The 14,717-nt window shown below is 24.1% G+C and overlaps 5 protein-coding genes across 9 annotated transcripts; 4 read left to right on the top strand and 1 right to left on the bottom strand.

Annotated features, from left to right (window-relative positions):
* Positions 1–560: 560 nt before the first annotated feature.
* LOC126901821 (cytochrome c oxidase assembly factor 4 homolog, mitochondrial) lies at positions 561–2,159 on the top strand. Its single transcript, XM_050678634.1, has 2 exons — positions 561–706; positions 1,933–2,159. Exon 2 carries the CDS (start codon positions 1,950–1,952, stop codon positions 2,157–2,159), a length of 210 nt encoding a protein of 69 aa, XP_050534591.1. The 5' UTR covers positions 561–706; positions 1,933–1,949.
* Positions 2,152–2,967, top strand: LOC126901809 (peptidyl-tRNA hydrolase 2, mitochondrial-like). Its single transcript, XM_050678609.1, has one exon. The coding sequence runs from the start codon at positions 2,152–2,154 to the stop codon at positions 2,632–2,634; it is 483 nt and encodes a 160-aa protein (XP_050534566.1). The 3' UTR covers positions 2,635–2,967.
* Positions 2,626–3,464, bottom strand: LOC126901816 (uncharacterized). The gene is made up of 3 exons (XM_050678623.1): positions 3,314–3,464; positions 3,032–3,214; positions 2,626–2,967 (listed from the first exon to the last, which is right to left on the bottom strand). Exons 1-3 carry the CDS (start codon positions 3,372–3,374, stop codon positions 2,750–2,752), a joined length of 462 nt encoding a protein of 153 aa, XP_050534580.1. The 5' UTR covers positions 3,375–3,464; the 3' UTR covers positions 2,626–2,749.
* Positions 3,465–3,490: 26 nt separating this feature from the next.
* On the top strand, positions 3,491–11,276 carry LOC126901800 (probable ATP-dependent RNA helicase DDX5). Of its 5 annotated transcripts, none has more exons than XM_050678566.1 (13): positions 3,839–4,143; positions 4,230–4,421; positions 4,912–5,037; positions 6,022–6,133; positions 6,196–6,384; positions 6,441–6,620; positions 7,007–7,179; positions 7,248–7,358; positions 7,419–7,480; positions 7,638–7,697; positions 10,463–10,705; positions 10,804–10,962; positions 11,032–11,275. In XM_050678566.1, the coding sequence occupies exons 1-13, from the start codon at positions 4,127–4,129 to the stop codon at positions 11,085–11,087; spliced, it is 1,680 nt and encodes a 559-aa protein (XP_050534523.1). In that variant the 5' UTR covers positions 3,839–4,126; the 3' UTR covers positions 11,088–11,275. The 5 variants fall into 5 exon arrangements, 3 of the variants coding, with proteins under 3 accessions (XP_050534542.1, XP_050534523.1, XP_050534532.1); XM_050678575.1 differs by having other exon boundaries at positions 3,841–4,143; positions 10,804–10,966; positions 11,032–11,266; XM_050678585.1 differs by lacking the exons at positions 3,839–4,143; positions 4,230–4,421 and adding an exon at positions 3,491–3,778 and having other exon boundaries at positions 11,032–11,276.
* A 1,835-nt stretch (positions 11,277–13,111) lies between these two features.
* On the top strand, positions 13,112–14,713 carry LOC126894589 (cytochrome c oxidase assembly protein COX11, mitochondrial). The gene is made up of 4 exons (XM_050665712.1): positions 13,112–13,619; positions 13,716–13,871; positions 14,269–14,436; positions 14,499–14,713. The coding sequence occupies exons 1-4, from the start codon at positions 13,398–13,400 to the stop codon at positions 14,637–14,639; spliced, it is 687 nt and encodes a 228-aa protein (XP_050521669.1). The 5' UTR covers positions 13,112–13,397; the 3' UTR covers positions 14,640–14,713.
* Positions 14,714–14,717: the final 4 nt, after the last annotated feature.

Here is a 14,717-nt window from a genome sequence, read left to right as displayed (position 1 = left end):
ATAAAAGCTACTATTTTTTTGTTGGGCGATGAACTATTTTTTTAGAAATTAATAGTTCCATTTAAATTTATATGTTATTTTATATCATAAAAAAAAGGTTCTTTAGTTTTAAAATCAATTTGGTAATTTAAGTAGATTTTAATCATTTTTCAAGAGTATCATTTAAAATGTTTTAATCTCGTAGGGACTGCCAGAAATATAGATATTGAAAAACCTATTTTATGGCGTCAAAGCATATTTTTATCGCTACCATTAATACCAAAGATGTGTTGTGACAAACTCGTGAAAAAATCTAATACAATATCTTGGTTATATTATGACCAGAATGATTGTGGTTTTAATAATAAAAAAACAAGTACAGTCTTAACTAAATTAAAATCGAGCTCTTTTGGTATATTAATCATTAAAATCGGTTCTATGAAATCTGAACATTTCCATGGACGGGCTTAAAATAAACACACATTATAATAAAGTTATTTGATTAACTCGCATTCAAGCTAAAAACATATTGGTCTGTGATTATCTCTTATCTCCTATCAGTGTTTAAAAAATTTAATTATTAAATATATTATTCATAGAATTGATTAAATCCTATGTATTTTATTATAATAAAAAATATTCTTACCCGAAGACAAGAGTTTATGTTCAAAATATTTAAAGTGTATTACATTTGGTTTCTATGAATTATATTAATTTAAGTTTGAAAGTAAGTTCATTTAATTTGTGTAAATATTTGTTCATTGTCTTTTATTTGGTGTCAAAAAAATATCAAGTAGTTTATAAATTTGGTTTGTTTGTTTAAGCCGTTGAAACATTTTTATAATCGTTATATTTATTTTAAAATATTTAACTTATTACAATTATAAATTTTATACAAATGTTTATTTAAAACAAATAATAAACAATTAAAACTAATTCAAATTAATAGAAAATCTAATACAGCTGGAACCCTACTTAAAGAAGATTTAGTATAGTGTACTTATTAATAGATTGAAATCTGATAGTGATAAACATAGCTATTAAATGGTTTGATGTAATAGTGCTTAAAGAAAGATTTGCAAAAAATATTGAAATATTTTAATGAAAATTTTACTTTAGCCATATCGCTTCTAATTTAAAATGTTTTAAGTTGCATCCTTGAATTTTTAAAAATGATGTAATTTTAAAATTGAAACTGAACATATTAGAAATTTTTAGAGATTGTAATTATTGGGACATTTCCTCCTTTATTATGTGAATTGGATGAAAATGTTCAAATTATGATGCTGATGACTTCATTTAAATATAATTTTTAATCTTTTGATATGTTGTTAAGCAACATTAGTCTAGTAGAAGGGGAGAATTCATATGATCAGATATACTAAATAAAAAAAAACATTGTAAAACTGATTTCTTTTCAGCTATGCATCAAAGTTAAAATATAATTTATTTTTAATTGAAAAATAATTAAAATGCAAATTCATTTCAAACTAAATAAAAAAAAATATTGTAAAACTGATTTCTTTTCAGCTATGCATCAAAGTAAAAATATAATTTATTTTTAATTGAAAAATAATTAAAATGCAAATTCATTTCACCTGTACAGTATACTTGATTATATATTGACTATCAGATTAAATGGTAACACTATTAAAAATGTTAAATTTTTATAATTACACTAACATATTGTTGATTTAAACCAACTTAATTGACTCCCTTTGTTTTAGCAATATCTTAAACAACTTTAATTGGTCATAGCTTTTAGAAAGAACCATAAATAAAAACTAATTATTAAAATATTATTATTATTATTATATATAAATTTTGCTTAATTTATTATTTTATTTAATTAATTTATTAATTGAAGTTTTATAGATCTTTTACTGTCGATTAGTATAGCCTCAATCAATTAATTAATAAATAACTAAAATACTCTTTTAAATCAAATTATAGGATATTTGATTGCTGAAATGCATTCTAATAAACAATCAAGCCAAGTAAAAGATGATGAAGATTTACTTGAAGAGCTATTAAATAAAACAAATTGTGCTCATTTACATTATAAAGTTCAAGATTGTATTTCAACAACAAAAGACTGGAGAAAGTGTCAAGCTGAAGTGAAAGCTTTTAAAGAGTGTATTGAAAAAAATAAAAAAACATCTGATTTTAATCATGTTTGAAGTACCAAGTTATGAAGTAATTACATCTTTTGTGACTGGTGTTTTCATAGGAACTTGTATGTCCTATGGTTTTCGTAACATTAGACCATTACTATCTGGTTCATTAACAAGTCTTACTACCAATACTAAACTTGTCTTGGTTGTCAGGAATGATTTGAAAATGGGCAAAGGAAAAATTGCAGCTCAGTGTTCACATGCTTCTGTTGAATGTTATAAAGCTTCAGTTCAATTTAAACCTCAAATTGCTCAATTATGGAAAATGACTGGCCAGAAAAAAGTTGTTGTTGGTATAGAATCAGGAGAGAAAGGATTAAATGAACTGTCAAAAATTGCAAAGTCTCATAAAGTTCTTTCTGCTATAATATATGATGCTGGAGCTACTCAAATCAAAGCTGGGACACCGACTGTAATTGGTATTGGTCCTGATAATTCTACCATTATCGACCAAATAACTGGACACTTGAAATTAGTTTAAAAATACAAATAGTTTATTAAAAAGTAAATGTAAACAAAATATAAAAAATAAAAACATTAGTCAATTTGATATTTGGACGGAATTGTTTGCTATCCTAATTAAAAAAAAATTGAGTTTAATTATTTATTACAAACATAGTTATTATTGCACACAAAGTAATAATAATAACTGAATAAGGAGATATGTTAGTTGATGAGTTACAGTTGTCTTCTGAACAATAGCATTCTTCCCAGTATACTCCATTCCATTCAACTCCCCAATTGCATACTCCAGTAACACCGGTATCTGATACTGAACCACAGCGACGAATAACATTTTTCCAACGTCCATCCCCTACAGTATAAATATTAAATTATGTTGTGTTTTTATTTTAATATTTATAAATTATATTATTTACAAATAAATCCTCTGAGTCCTTGTTTTGTAACCTTAACACAAAATGTACCGGGCGTGTTAGATTCATCACTAGTGCATTCTACTGGTATATGACGATCTTTATGAAATTTTTCATAAGCACCACAATTATCAGATCCTTTGGCATCATTACTAGTGGAACATTGATAACATTGAATACTATAAGCTAAAAAATAATTTATGAAGACAATAGTAATTAAAGCGGTTTTTATTTAAAAAAGATGTAATAAGGAATGACCACACCTATAAAGAAATATAATGTTACCTTTATGTAAAATTGAAAAACTAATTATAATTAAAAAAGAATATAAAAAGATATGAGTCATTTTTCTTATAGTAGTTTTCTCTTAAAAAAATAATAAATTAAAAAATATTATTTTAATCTACAAATTTTTCACAATTAATAATTAATAAAAATTAACTTATTAGTGGCACAGACTACATAGTCTGAGGTAGTGGTGGTAGATTAGTGAGGATGATAAAGAACAAAATATAAACAAAAATATTTCGTCAGTGGTTCTCCTTTTTGATAGAGTCAACAAATTTCGAATGATGGTTAAAATATATATCAATTTTGAAATAACTATGAATTTTTCTGTAATAAGTGAAAAACTTTTATTTAAAAAAAATAAATTGTGAGAAATGATTTTTTTCAAGTAGAAAATATTTGTTAACGATGATTATCAGTTATAGTTTAAATGTTATACGCCATCTATCTATATAAACATAGGTAATATATAGATTCATGTAAACAATATGATCTATCAATTATCTCGTAAATAAAATTTTTTCTGTCTTCAGGCGATATATGATATATGCTTTTTCAATTAAGTTTAGTACAAATTATACGAAATATAATTTATAACTTATGTAAAATAGCTGTTCATAATGTAATAATACAATTATGTTGTAAAATTAATAAAAGCATATATATGTACATGCAAAGTGAATAAATAAATTGATATATCCATAGCTAATATTACGAAATGTCGATTTCAAATCTAATTTATTCACTTATAACAATTTATAACTTATAAAAATACTTTTTAAAATAAATAATTGATTATTTTGGTACATTATGGCGTATAATAGAAAGTGAGTAGGCGTGAACGATGTTTTTATTTTACAAAAAAATATTTTTGAATATCAAAAATTACATTTTTTGTATAAAAATATTTCAGTCCAGTTATGGCAACACGAGATCGAAGAAGAGATCGGACTCGACGTAGTCGTAGCCCAGTACGTAGGCGTGGTGGAGGTCGAGGAGGACGTAGTGAACCAGGATCTAATTTACGTAAACCTAAATGGGATTTGAAAAAATTGGAACCATTCAAAAAAGACTTTTATATACCTAATAAAACTGTTTACAACAGGTCAATTTTGTTTGTCCTTACAGATATATTTTTTAGTAATTTAATAAATTGTATCATTTCATATATAAATATTAAGTGGTACATGGATAATGGAGTATATATCGTAAACATTGACCTTAAAAGAACCATAATTTTATTTTATTGTTTCTATGATCAGTGGGATGTTTAGAAGTGTGGCAGAAGTCTTGTAAAAAACATTTTAGCAACATATCTTAGATATAATTAAATATTTTCATTAATAAATTTAAAAAAAAAATGTCTTACTTAAATCTGATAAACTTATATTTTTTAAGGTATAAAAATAATTTAAATATATTATCCAATGAAATTGAGTAATATTTATAAAATTTGATTATCTAATTTGCTCTCAACTTATAGACTTTTTTACTTTAAAACCTTCTCTAATGTAATATAATAACACTAGTTTTATCAAAATTGGATTAATAATAGATAAATATGCTATAGTTACCATAATTTTTTATTATTTTAGATCTAAAATTGAAATAGAAAAGTATTATGAAGAAAAAGAAATTACCTTAAAGGGTGAAAATATTCCAAAACCAATATTTAAGTTTGAAGAGAGTGGTTTTCCAGAAATCATTCTTAAAGAATTAAGGTAAAAGTTAAGTTTGTTAATAATTGAAAAATAAAAATAAGTGAAGACAATATCATTAATTATACATAATTTTAAAGTAAAACTTCTTTTTACTTACATTTATTTCCATTGTATTTTCTAAATCCATAAAAACTTATATAAAATAAATATTGAAAGTGAATGTAGTTTAAATAGTAAAAATAGTTTATTATTATAGGTAAAGATTCTCTCAGTTTTATTATAAGAGGCCTACTTTTAAAGGAAATTATTTTATAACATTTGTATGACTAGAGAATTAATAACATTTCTGTATAAAAATATTTAAAATTATACATAATTTTTGAAAGTGACACAAATATCTTTAAAATTAAATAAATATTGAAATGTATTTTCTTAAAAACAGTATCCTTAAATTAAGTACAGTTTAAAATTATTTTAGTTAGAATTCTTACTTTAAATTCCTTGTTATTGTAGATTTTGTTTTATATAATAGCAAATACTTAAGCTTTGTTATTTGTTAGGGTTAGTTATGGAATTTTTACAATTTCTTTTTTATTTATTGTTAAATAATTAAAATTGTATCATTAAAGCATATTGTAGAAATATTTAATAAATTCTGAATTCCTGATTATTTTGTGTTTAGAATTAATTTTTTTCTGAAAGTAATTAAATAAATATTAATATTATAATTAATGAGATTTAATTGATCCCTTGTCAGAAATAATGTGCTATGTAACAATTTTTTAAATTTCATTTTTTGTATATTAAATTGAAAATTTTCCATATATACTTAGAATCAGAAAAATCCATAATAATAATCGTATTGACATGGGACTTAGCGATAGTTAAATTAACTAAGAAAATTATATTGTTTTTCTTCAATACTATAAAACATTCAAATTGATACATAGTGTGTTAGTCCCACCCAAGTTTTAATTATTTTTTAATCAATTTGATTAGTTATGAACTTATTAACTTAAATTTAAATAAAATTATTTATTATAGGAATCAAGGTTTTGTTGAACCTACTGCAATTCAGGGCCAAGGTTGGCCTATTGCCTTATCTGGTAACAATTTGGTTGGTATAGCTTCAACAGGATCTGGGAAGACTTTATCAGTAATTTTTTTTTTATTTAAATAGAAATGTATGAAATTTACTTAACAAATTATTTTTTCTAGTATATAATACCTGCATTAATTCATATTTCACATCAAAGAACTTTATCTCGTGGTGATGGTCCAATTGTATTAGTTTTATCTCCTACACGAGAGCTTGCACAACAAATCCAAACTGTTTGTGATGATTTTGGTAATGCATTTGGTGTTAATAGTACATGTTTATTTGGAGGAGCTCCAAAAAGCGGACAAGTGTGTGGTTCATTAATATATTTTATCAATTAATAATAAGTAAATTTTGTTTATAGGCAGCTGATTTAAGTCGTGGTGTAGAGTTAATTATTGCAACTCCAGGACGTTTACTTGATTTTCTTGAGCAAGATCGCACAAATATGTGTAGATGTACATATCTTGTTTTGGATGAGGCTGATAGAATGTTAGATATGGGTTTTGAGCCACAAATTAGAAAAATTATAGATCAAATAAGAGTAAATAATATTTTGTGCTTTTTTTTTACAATATATAACACTAATAATAGGGTTCGGGACGTAATGCTTTTATAAAGGTTTTTTTAGTCATCTCGAATACATTAATGATAAATAGATATTCGTTTTTGTTTTTCTTAATTTTAACTTACGTATATTAATTACGATTTTATTTTTGGGAGAGGGCGTGGGGGTTCATTCTCTCTAGAACAAAAAAAGTACCTGTAGTACTGTGTGTATATGTGATAAGTTTTCATGTAGTTGGATGTTTCATAAGGGGTCCAAACAAATTTTGTTAATGCATTAAGTCCTGAACCTTACTAATAACCATAGCATTTATGATGTATTATTTATAGTAATAAAAAAAATATTAAACATTTTAATTGTAGCCTGATAGACAAGTATTAATGTGGTCTGCAACATGGCCTAAAGAAGTAAGAAATTTGGCAGAAGAATTTTTAGATAACTACATTCAAATTAATATTGGTTCATTATCATTAGCAGCTAACCATAACATTCAACAAGTAGTTGATGTTTGTCAAGAGTATGAAAAAGAAACAAAGTATTATACATTCATTTAATTTTATTAATATTTATCTATTATAATTTAATAATATAAATTATATTTAGATTAATTTCTCTATTAAAAAAAATAATGGACGAAGAGGAAAATAAAACAATTGTTTTTATTGAAACTAAAAGACGTGTAGATGAAATAACCCGAAAAATTAAAAGATACGGGTACTTTTTATTTATAAATTTTACTTAAAGATTATTCTTAAATTTGTTTTAAATTTTTAGGTATGCAGCTGTTTGTATACATGGAGATAAATCACAATATGAAAGAGATAATGTTCTGAAAGGTAAAATAAATATTTTGTTACATTATTTAATGTAGCATAGAGAACATTAAATAATCTATTTTTAAATTGTGTAATTTAGAATTGTTTTCAATTTAAACCTTAAAATAATAATAAATTAATATCTCATTGTTTTTAATTTGTTTTTTATCATTTTAAGATTTTAGAGACAGTCGTTATCCTATATTAGTTGCTACTGATGTTGCTGCTCGTGGACTAGGTATGTAAACTTTTTTTAATAATATTAAATATTTTGTTATTTTTAATAGTTGTAGATGTCTTTTTATCAGTTAATGCCCAATCAGGTAAAATATAATAGACAATGTCTAGAAAGTTAATGATAATTTAACATTGTTTCAGCTATGAAGCTCTTTCTTTTTTTATCTTTTTCGTTAAAAGGTTATTATTGTTTAATACAAAAATGGTATTTTCTTAACTGAATAGGTAATTTAATCATAGGTTTATCAACACAAAGAACTATCAAACTAAGGCAAACTATTTCAAAGTCAATCTTTTATTTGACACATATTTTATTACCATATAAACAATACTAAAAGAGTGACACTTATTTAAAACTTTAAAATCGATTATTTCAAAACATATTTTTTTAGGAAATACCTTTTTTATACCTAGACCCTCAATTATAATTTATTATGAGTTTAAGACCAGCTAACTACTTACTCAAAAAAAGTCAATGGCAGCAATATTTCAAATATTCTTAAACCACATCAAGATTTTTGACATCATCACTGAACTTCTTATTTCATTCAATTTCTTTAATTATTTAAACAGCTTAGTTGAAAAATGATAAGCTTTTTATAATTTTCATTTACTTTTCTAATTCTCATACTTACAAAATTTTTAGTAAACATTAGGTACAGCAGATGGTTTCTATTAAAGTCGTATTACATATTACAAATAAAACATTAGTTGTGTTTGCTATACCACCATCTTCAAAAAAAAAAAAAAAAAAAATTGTTTAATCACATTTAATAATGACTGCTTTTTTAAACAGGTACTGTAAGTATACAATAATCTATCAGTTTATTTTTTTTAAAGAAGGATTTGTGTAAGCTTTACCAAGATTGTAGCATAGACTTCAATAATAAAATTAAAAAAGTTTGAATATATAAAAACTAATGGTATATAGCAAAAAACTATACTGAAAATTTAATGGGCAGACACACTGATAATATATATTGAAAGATTATATTTTACTAAGCTTTTCCAAACATGTAATTAAATACAAAAATTATTACCGAATCTAATAAAAACAAAAAATTGACTAAATATAGTTAATTTAATAAAATTAATTTTTAAAATAAGATTATACTAAATTATCAAACTTTTGATCTGAAAAATGTTTCTTATTTTTTACAATAACTATGAATATATAAGGTGATTCTTTTAACTTATCTATTCAATAACTTAATATTAAGAATTATATTTCTGATTTTTTTTAATTTTATATACTTCTCAATTTATTATGAAGTACTTTTTAGGTTCATCCCTTATTCTTTAAAGGAGTGCTAAATTTTTTCTTTTTAATGTCAACAATCATATTAAGTATCTTAAATATTCATGGACATAGCTTATAAAAAAAAATAGCCCTTGGTGGCTGTAGTTCTATACCATGTTAATAATTTTAGATAACAAATCTTTCAGGAAATTTCTTTACCACATTTTTTTATCTTCTCCTCTCACTACCCAAAAATTTGATTAACTTATGGTGAATAAAAATTTTTCTACAGAAGCTGAAGCTCCCACAGCTTCCATACAAACTATACTAATATATATAATGTAAAATAATCAAATTTTAAAAATGGTTGGTAGATAATAACTGTTTCAGTTATTTTTATTAATATTATTATTTAATGAACTAATTACTTTAGAAGTTATTACTATTTTTACACCTAGACATAATAATAAGTGTTGTGAATAATTTTCTTATAATAAAATTAGTCATACGTGTACCAAAAGTTGTTGTTGACCAGTAATTTTTATTATTTGATTACTTTCCATTATATAAACTCTTTAAATACATATGTTTCTATTAAAAAATGGCACTTCTATAAAGAATAAGGGATAAATATAAAAAGTACTTAATGATTGATAAAAAAAAAAAAGTATATGAAAATGTAAAAATTTGAAAAAAAATCTTTATGTTTCTTTTAGAAGAAATTGAGTTGCATTATTAAAAGAATCACTCTGTATAGGCTTAAATAATTACTTATTAAAATATTATAACAAGTTATTAGTTTAAAGAAAACAGATAATTTCTATACAATCCTCAGTAAATAAAAATTATAATTTATCAAAGTCATAAATTAAGATATTTAATTTAACTTCACTTATACTGATCTATTAATGCATATAATTTAGTTTAAAAAAAAATGTTTTATTATTTAAAAATATTTATGTAATTTACAAAATTTCAACAGAATTAATTTGTATTGAAATTTTATTATGGGTGTTCTATATGTTATTTTTTTGTTTTATTTTACATTACAGAGGCACACAGAAGCTGTACAATGCGTACTAAATTAAAAATAGTTTTAATAATGTTTCAATGTTGTCGCATTGTCGACGCTGTGCCTCGAGTATGGACATGCATAAATTAATTGTGTGTCGTATGGTCTAAGTATTTGTGGCAGCTCGGGCTACATGAGTAGTTTGAGTGGTCACCGAACAGCAGCTACGTGGGTCTATTGGCATTCCACACTGCTATGCCCATCGGACCTTGACCTGTCTGTGTGTCTTATAACGTATCCAACATCTATCATTGTCCCACGTGGGACACTTTAAAACTTACATCGGATGTTGATGGTAAATAGCAAATAAGCTTAATGTTTACAATGTTTTATGGAAGTATGTTATGGTAAATGATTAATAATGGTTTTTATAAGTCGAGAAAGATATCTAACAAAAATGTACTACATTTATGTACAAATTTTGTATGATTTTAATTTAATTTACACATTTTAGATGTTGAAGATGTTAAATTTGTTATTAATTTTGACTATCCAAATAATTCTGAAGACTATGTTCATCGAATTGGACGTACAGGTCGATCTCACAAGACAGGAACAGCTTACACGTTCTTTACACACTCTAATGCTAAACAGGCATCTGACCTAGTAGCAGTTCTTACTGAAGCTAATCAAACTATCAACCCAAAGTTGAGGGAGATGGCTGAAAATTGGCGCTCTAATGGAACTTCTGGGAGAGGTACATTTAATGTTATTGGTTATTACATTAATAGTTTATATATTATTTTACAAAATATGTGTCTGATATTAATTACCTATTAATTATTTATTAATAAGGTGATAGAAAACGTGGTTGGAGAAATGGTAGATCTAAAAATTCTAAAAGTCGTTCAAGAAGTTGTGAACGCTACAGACGAAGATCAATGTCAAAATCAAGGTCTTATTCTCGAAGTCGCTCCAGATCATATGAGAGACATCGTAGACATAGAAGACGCAGCAAGTATTATGAATAAATAGTTTTATTATTACTCAAGATATTAATTAATAAATTATTTTATTATTTAGAAGTTCAAATTGAAGATATTACAACTGTCTATAAAAAAATTAACTCATTATTATAATATAATGCTATGCACATTATTTCTTAGTGACAATTTTTGTGTTTCTCAATTTTCTTTTGTGTCTAAAAATAGATAATCTCTTCTTCTATCTAAAATAAATTTTAAAAAATTATTAACTTTATAATTTTAAAATAGTAATTGCATTTATATTAAATATATGTATTGTTGTGATTAGTATTTATTTCCTTAAGATTAAGTAAAATGAGTACTTAAATTTGAAAAAATTACTTAATTCAATTATGTGAATATTATACTTAGTAAAATTATTTGATTTTATTAGTTTCAATTATAACAATTAATTTCATTTATTAATTTTATTAACTAAATTAACTACTTAAAGTATATAATTATGTATTTGTTTTAAAATTAATTATTTCTATTAATTATTGGTGATATAATATTTTTAGAATTAATACAATTAATTTTCTAGTCGACTCACTATATTATTATTTAACACTTGTCGTATAAAATTTATCGGAAAAATATTTTGTGTTTAATTTATTATACATTTTTATATTAGTATTATATAACATATTTAGGAAAATCAATTATACTTAAAATAATACTACTAATAAATTATTATTAATAAAAAGAATATAATTATATAAAAATCTAATTGAACTTTAAGATTTTACAAAAATATTGTAAGTGGTTATTGAAAGTCAATAATCTTTATGTAATAAATTATATTATTCAAACATTTGAGGAAAAAATGAGTGAGCAAGAATTGTAATAGTTTTATAATATTTTAAATCTATCGTTTGTTTCTATACTCATATTCATTATCCCAATGTTTATATATATATATATTTTTTTGTAAATTTAAGTATTAATATCTTACAACGATATTGAGTTTTGTCTGTAATAACATAGATTTAATCTATGATTATAAGAAGCAAATAAAAACTTAAGCTTTTGTACTTAGATAGAACTATAAACATTCAATAAATTATTCACTTTATATTAAAAAATTGATGAATATTTAGAGATGTGTTTTAATATTCATTAATGATTACATAGAGAGTAGTTATGAACATTACCGAGTGAATGCTATGAAATATTCAATAGTCTAAAATTATCGATAGGAACATGTTTTTCGATAGTATTTAGTTATTGAATAATCGATACCAAACTACCGACAGTCGAACTGTTATATTATGCAAGTAAAACAACTAAATGAAACAATATATATCTTATTTGAATGAAAATTTGCACGACTGTAAAATGTTGACTTTACAATTATCAAGTAAAATTAAACCCGAAAAAAAGTTATATAGATATGTTCATTTTTAAAAAAGTTATGGTAGTTTTTAGTAAAAAAAATTGAAAAAATTTCGAAAATTAGCGATTTTTAAATTTGTAATTTTTTTGGAAGTTTCCCCCATTTACGGGGAACAACGGAAATTTTTTCAATTTTTGAGGGTAATGTCTTCCACTAAATACGATTTGTGATCTTTTGACGTATCGTTGAAAGAAATCCGTTCGGTGAGAGCTGAGAAAGAGTGGTAACAGACACAAAAAAAAAAAAAACACATAGTAAAATAATACCTTCTCAGCTTCGCATCGAAGCTAAAATCAGTATACATTATTTATAGAGTCGAAGACTTTTTTTTGCTTATTTCAGAATAAAAATAGAGAAACATTTTTTTGATGTCCAAAATATAAAGGAGCAGTAAAATTTAGAGCCGCGGGCGGCACAATTGCTAAATGCCGTCCCTGATTATAATAATTGTAGATGTTATTCGAATGAAAACTATCGAACATTTTGCACGGTAGCTTGATAGTCTAAAACTAGTCAGTCGTGGATAATAACAATGGAATGATTATTAATAAATAATTTTTTTTTAACTATCAGATATACCGGTGGTCATAACTATTGAATAGTGCCCATCACTAGCATAAGTATTATCTACTGTCATGAAATCTCATGATAACGATAAGATTGTAAGCTATGATAAGAGCTTTGTTTTTTCCATCAGTAGAAATATAGATGATTTTAAATTATAAGTTTACTTTTGTACTTTAATTCTACAGTTGTTTTATTAATATTCATAATATTTGTTTACGTTAATGTTATTTTATACATCGACTTATAGTAACAAATAATCATATTTTTGAATCTAATATTTAAGTAATGCGCCAAAATTTGAAAGCCATAATGTATTTCATGAAATAAATTTTATATATTATCAACATATTTAACCTATTTAAGCATGTGAAACACAAAATTAATTAATTAATTCTGGTCAATGTATCTATTTCATATTGCTTTTTTCACAAAAAAATCGATTAATAATTAATAATTGTAAAATGTTGACTATTTTTTTGGGGTTACGTTCAATAAAATATTTTGGTGTTTCAAAATATAGCCAGGGTTTAAAAAAGATCAACATAAAAAATGCTTTCAGTACTAAACGTAATAACACCCAAGAAAAAAATGTACGATCTACTGTCTATTATTTATCAGCATTAGGTGTACTTACAGTTGGTCTTAGTTATGCTGCTGTACCATTATACAAAATGTTTTGTCAAGTATGTAATTTTAAGTATTCTAATTCTTAATCTATTTTTCTAAACATTGAAATAATATTGGAACATTAATTTTTATGATAAATGTTATTTACATAGGCATTTAGTTATGGTGGTACATTAAGTCACAATATTGAAGAATCTAAATTAGAAACAATGAAACCTATTGCTCACCGCCAAATTAAAGTACATTTTACTGCTGATACTTCTTCTAATATGCAATGGAATTTTAAACCTCTTCAAACAGAAATTAAAGTGAGCATTATATCATTTATTTTTTGAATAATGTTAAAATGATTTTTAATGTATATTATGTATTTAATCTACAGTTAAAATTGAAATATTTGATGACTTTTTATTCAATAATAATGTAGTTGGACACATATATAGGGTGTTTAGTAAGTAAGGAAATTTGTCAGCTGTTACAAACTAGAAGAACAATAGAAACCTATTTCCTTACTTACTGAACACTATATGTATAGCTTTTTAAAAAAAGTATTCATACCTTGCATTCAATTTTTATCTTAAAACTTCAAAAAGTTTAAAAACTCTTAAATAAATAAAAAAAGGATTATTTTTTAATGTTAGTTTTATTACAAAAAAATCATACATTTTAATCATATCTTGCGTAATGGTATTATGATTTTTTTAGGTAGCACCAGGTGAAACAGCATTAGCATTTTATACAGCCAAGAATCCTTTAGATAAACCAGTGACTGGTATCAGTACATATAATGTTGTACCATTTGAAGCTGGACAATATTTTAACAAAATTCAATGTTTTTGTTTTGAAGAACAACAATTAAATCCCAAAGAAGAAGTAATAAGTACTGATATTTAATTGTTGTTGAAATTTTAATATATTTGTTTTTTCATAAATAGGTTGATATGCCAGTATTTTTTTTTATTGATCCAGATTTTGTTAGTGATCCAAAAATGGAAAATATAGATGACATAACTCTCTCTTACACATTCTTTGAAGCAAAACAAGGAGTTAATTTACCTTCTATTTTTAATCAATAATTGTTGTTGGACATATTAGAGTTCTATACTTAGATATGTAATTTATTTTTGCAAAATACAATCAATTGTATAATTTTT

The sequence above is a fragment of the Daktulosphaira vitifoliae genome, unplaced genomic scaffold, assembly GCF_025091365.1.
Source record: "Daktulosphaira vitifoliae isolate Bord-2020 unplaced genomic scaffold, ASM2509136v1 Scaffold_1, whole genome shotgun sequence".
NCBI lineage: Eukaryota > Metazoa > Arthropoda > Insecta > Hemiptera > Phylloxeridae > Daktulosphaira > Daktulosphaira vitifoliae.
This window is presented reverse-complemented; position numbering and strand designations above follow the sequence as displayed.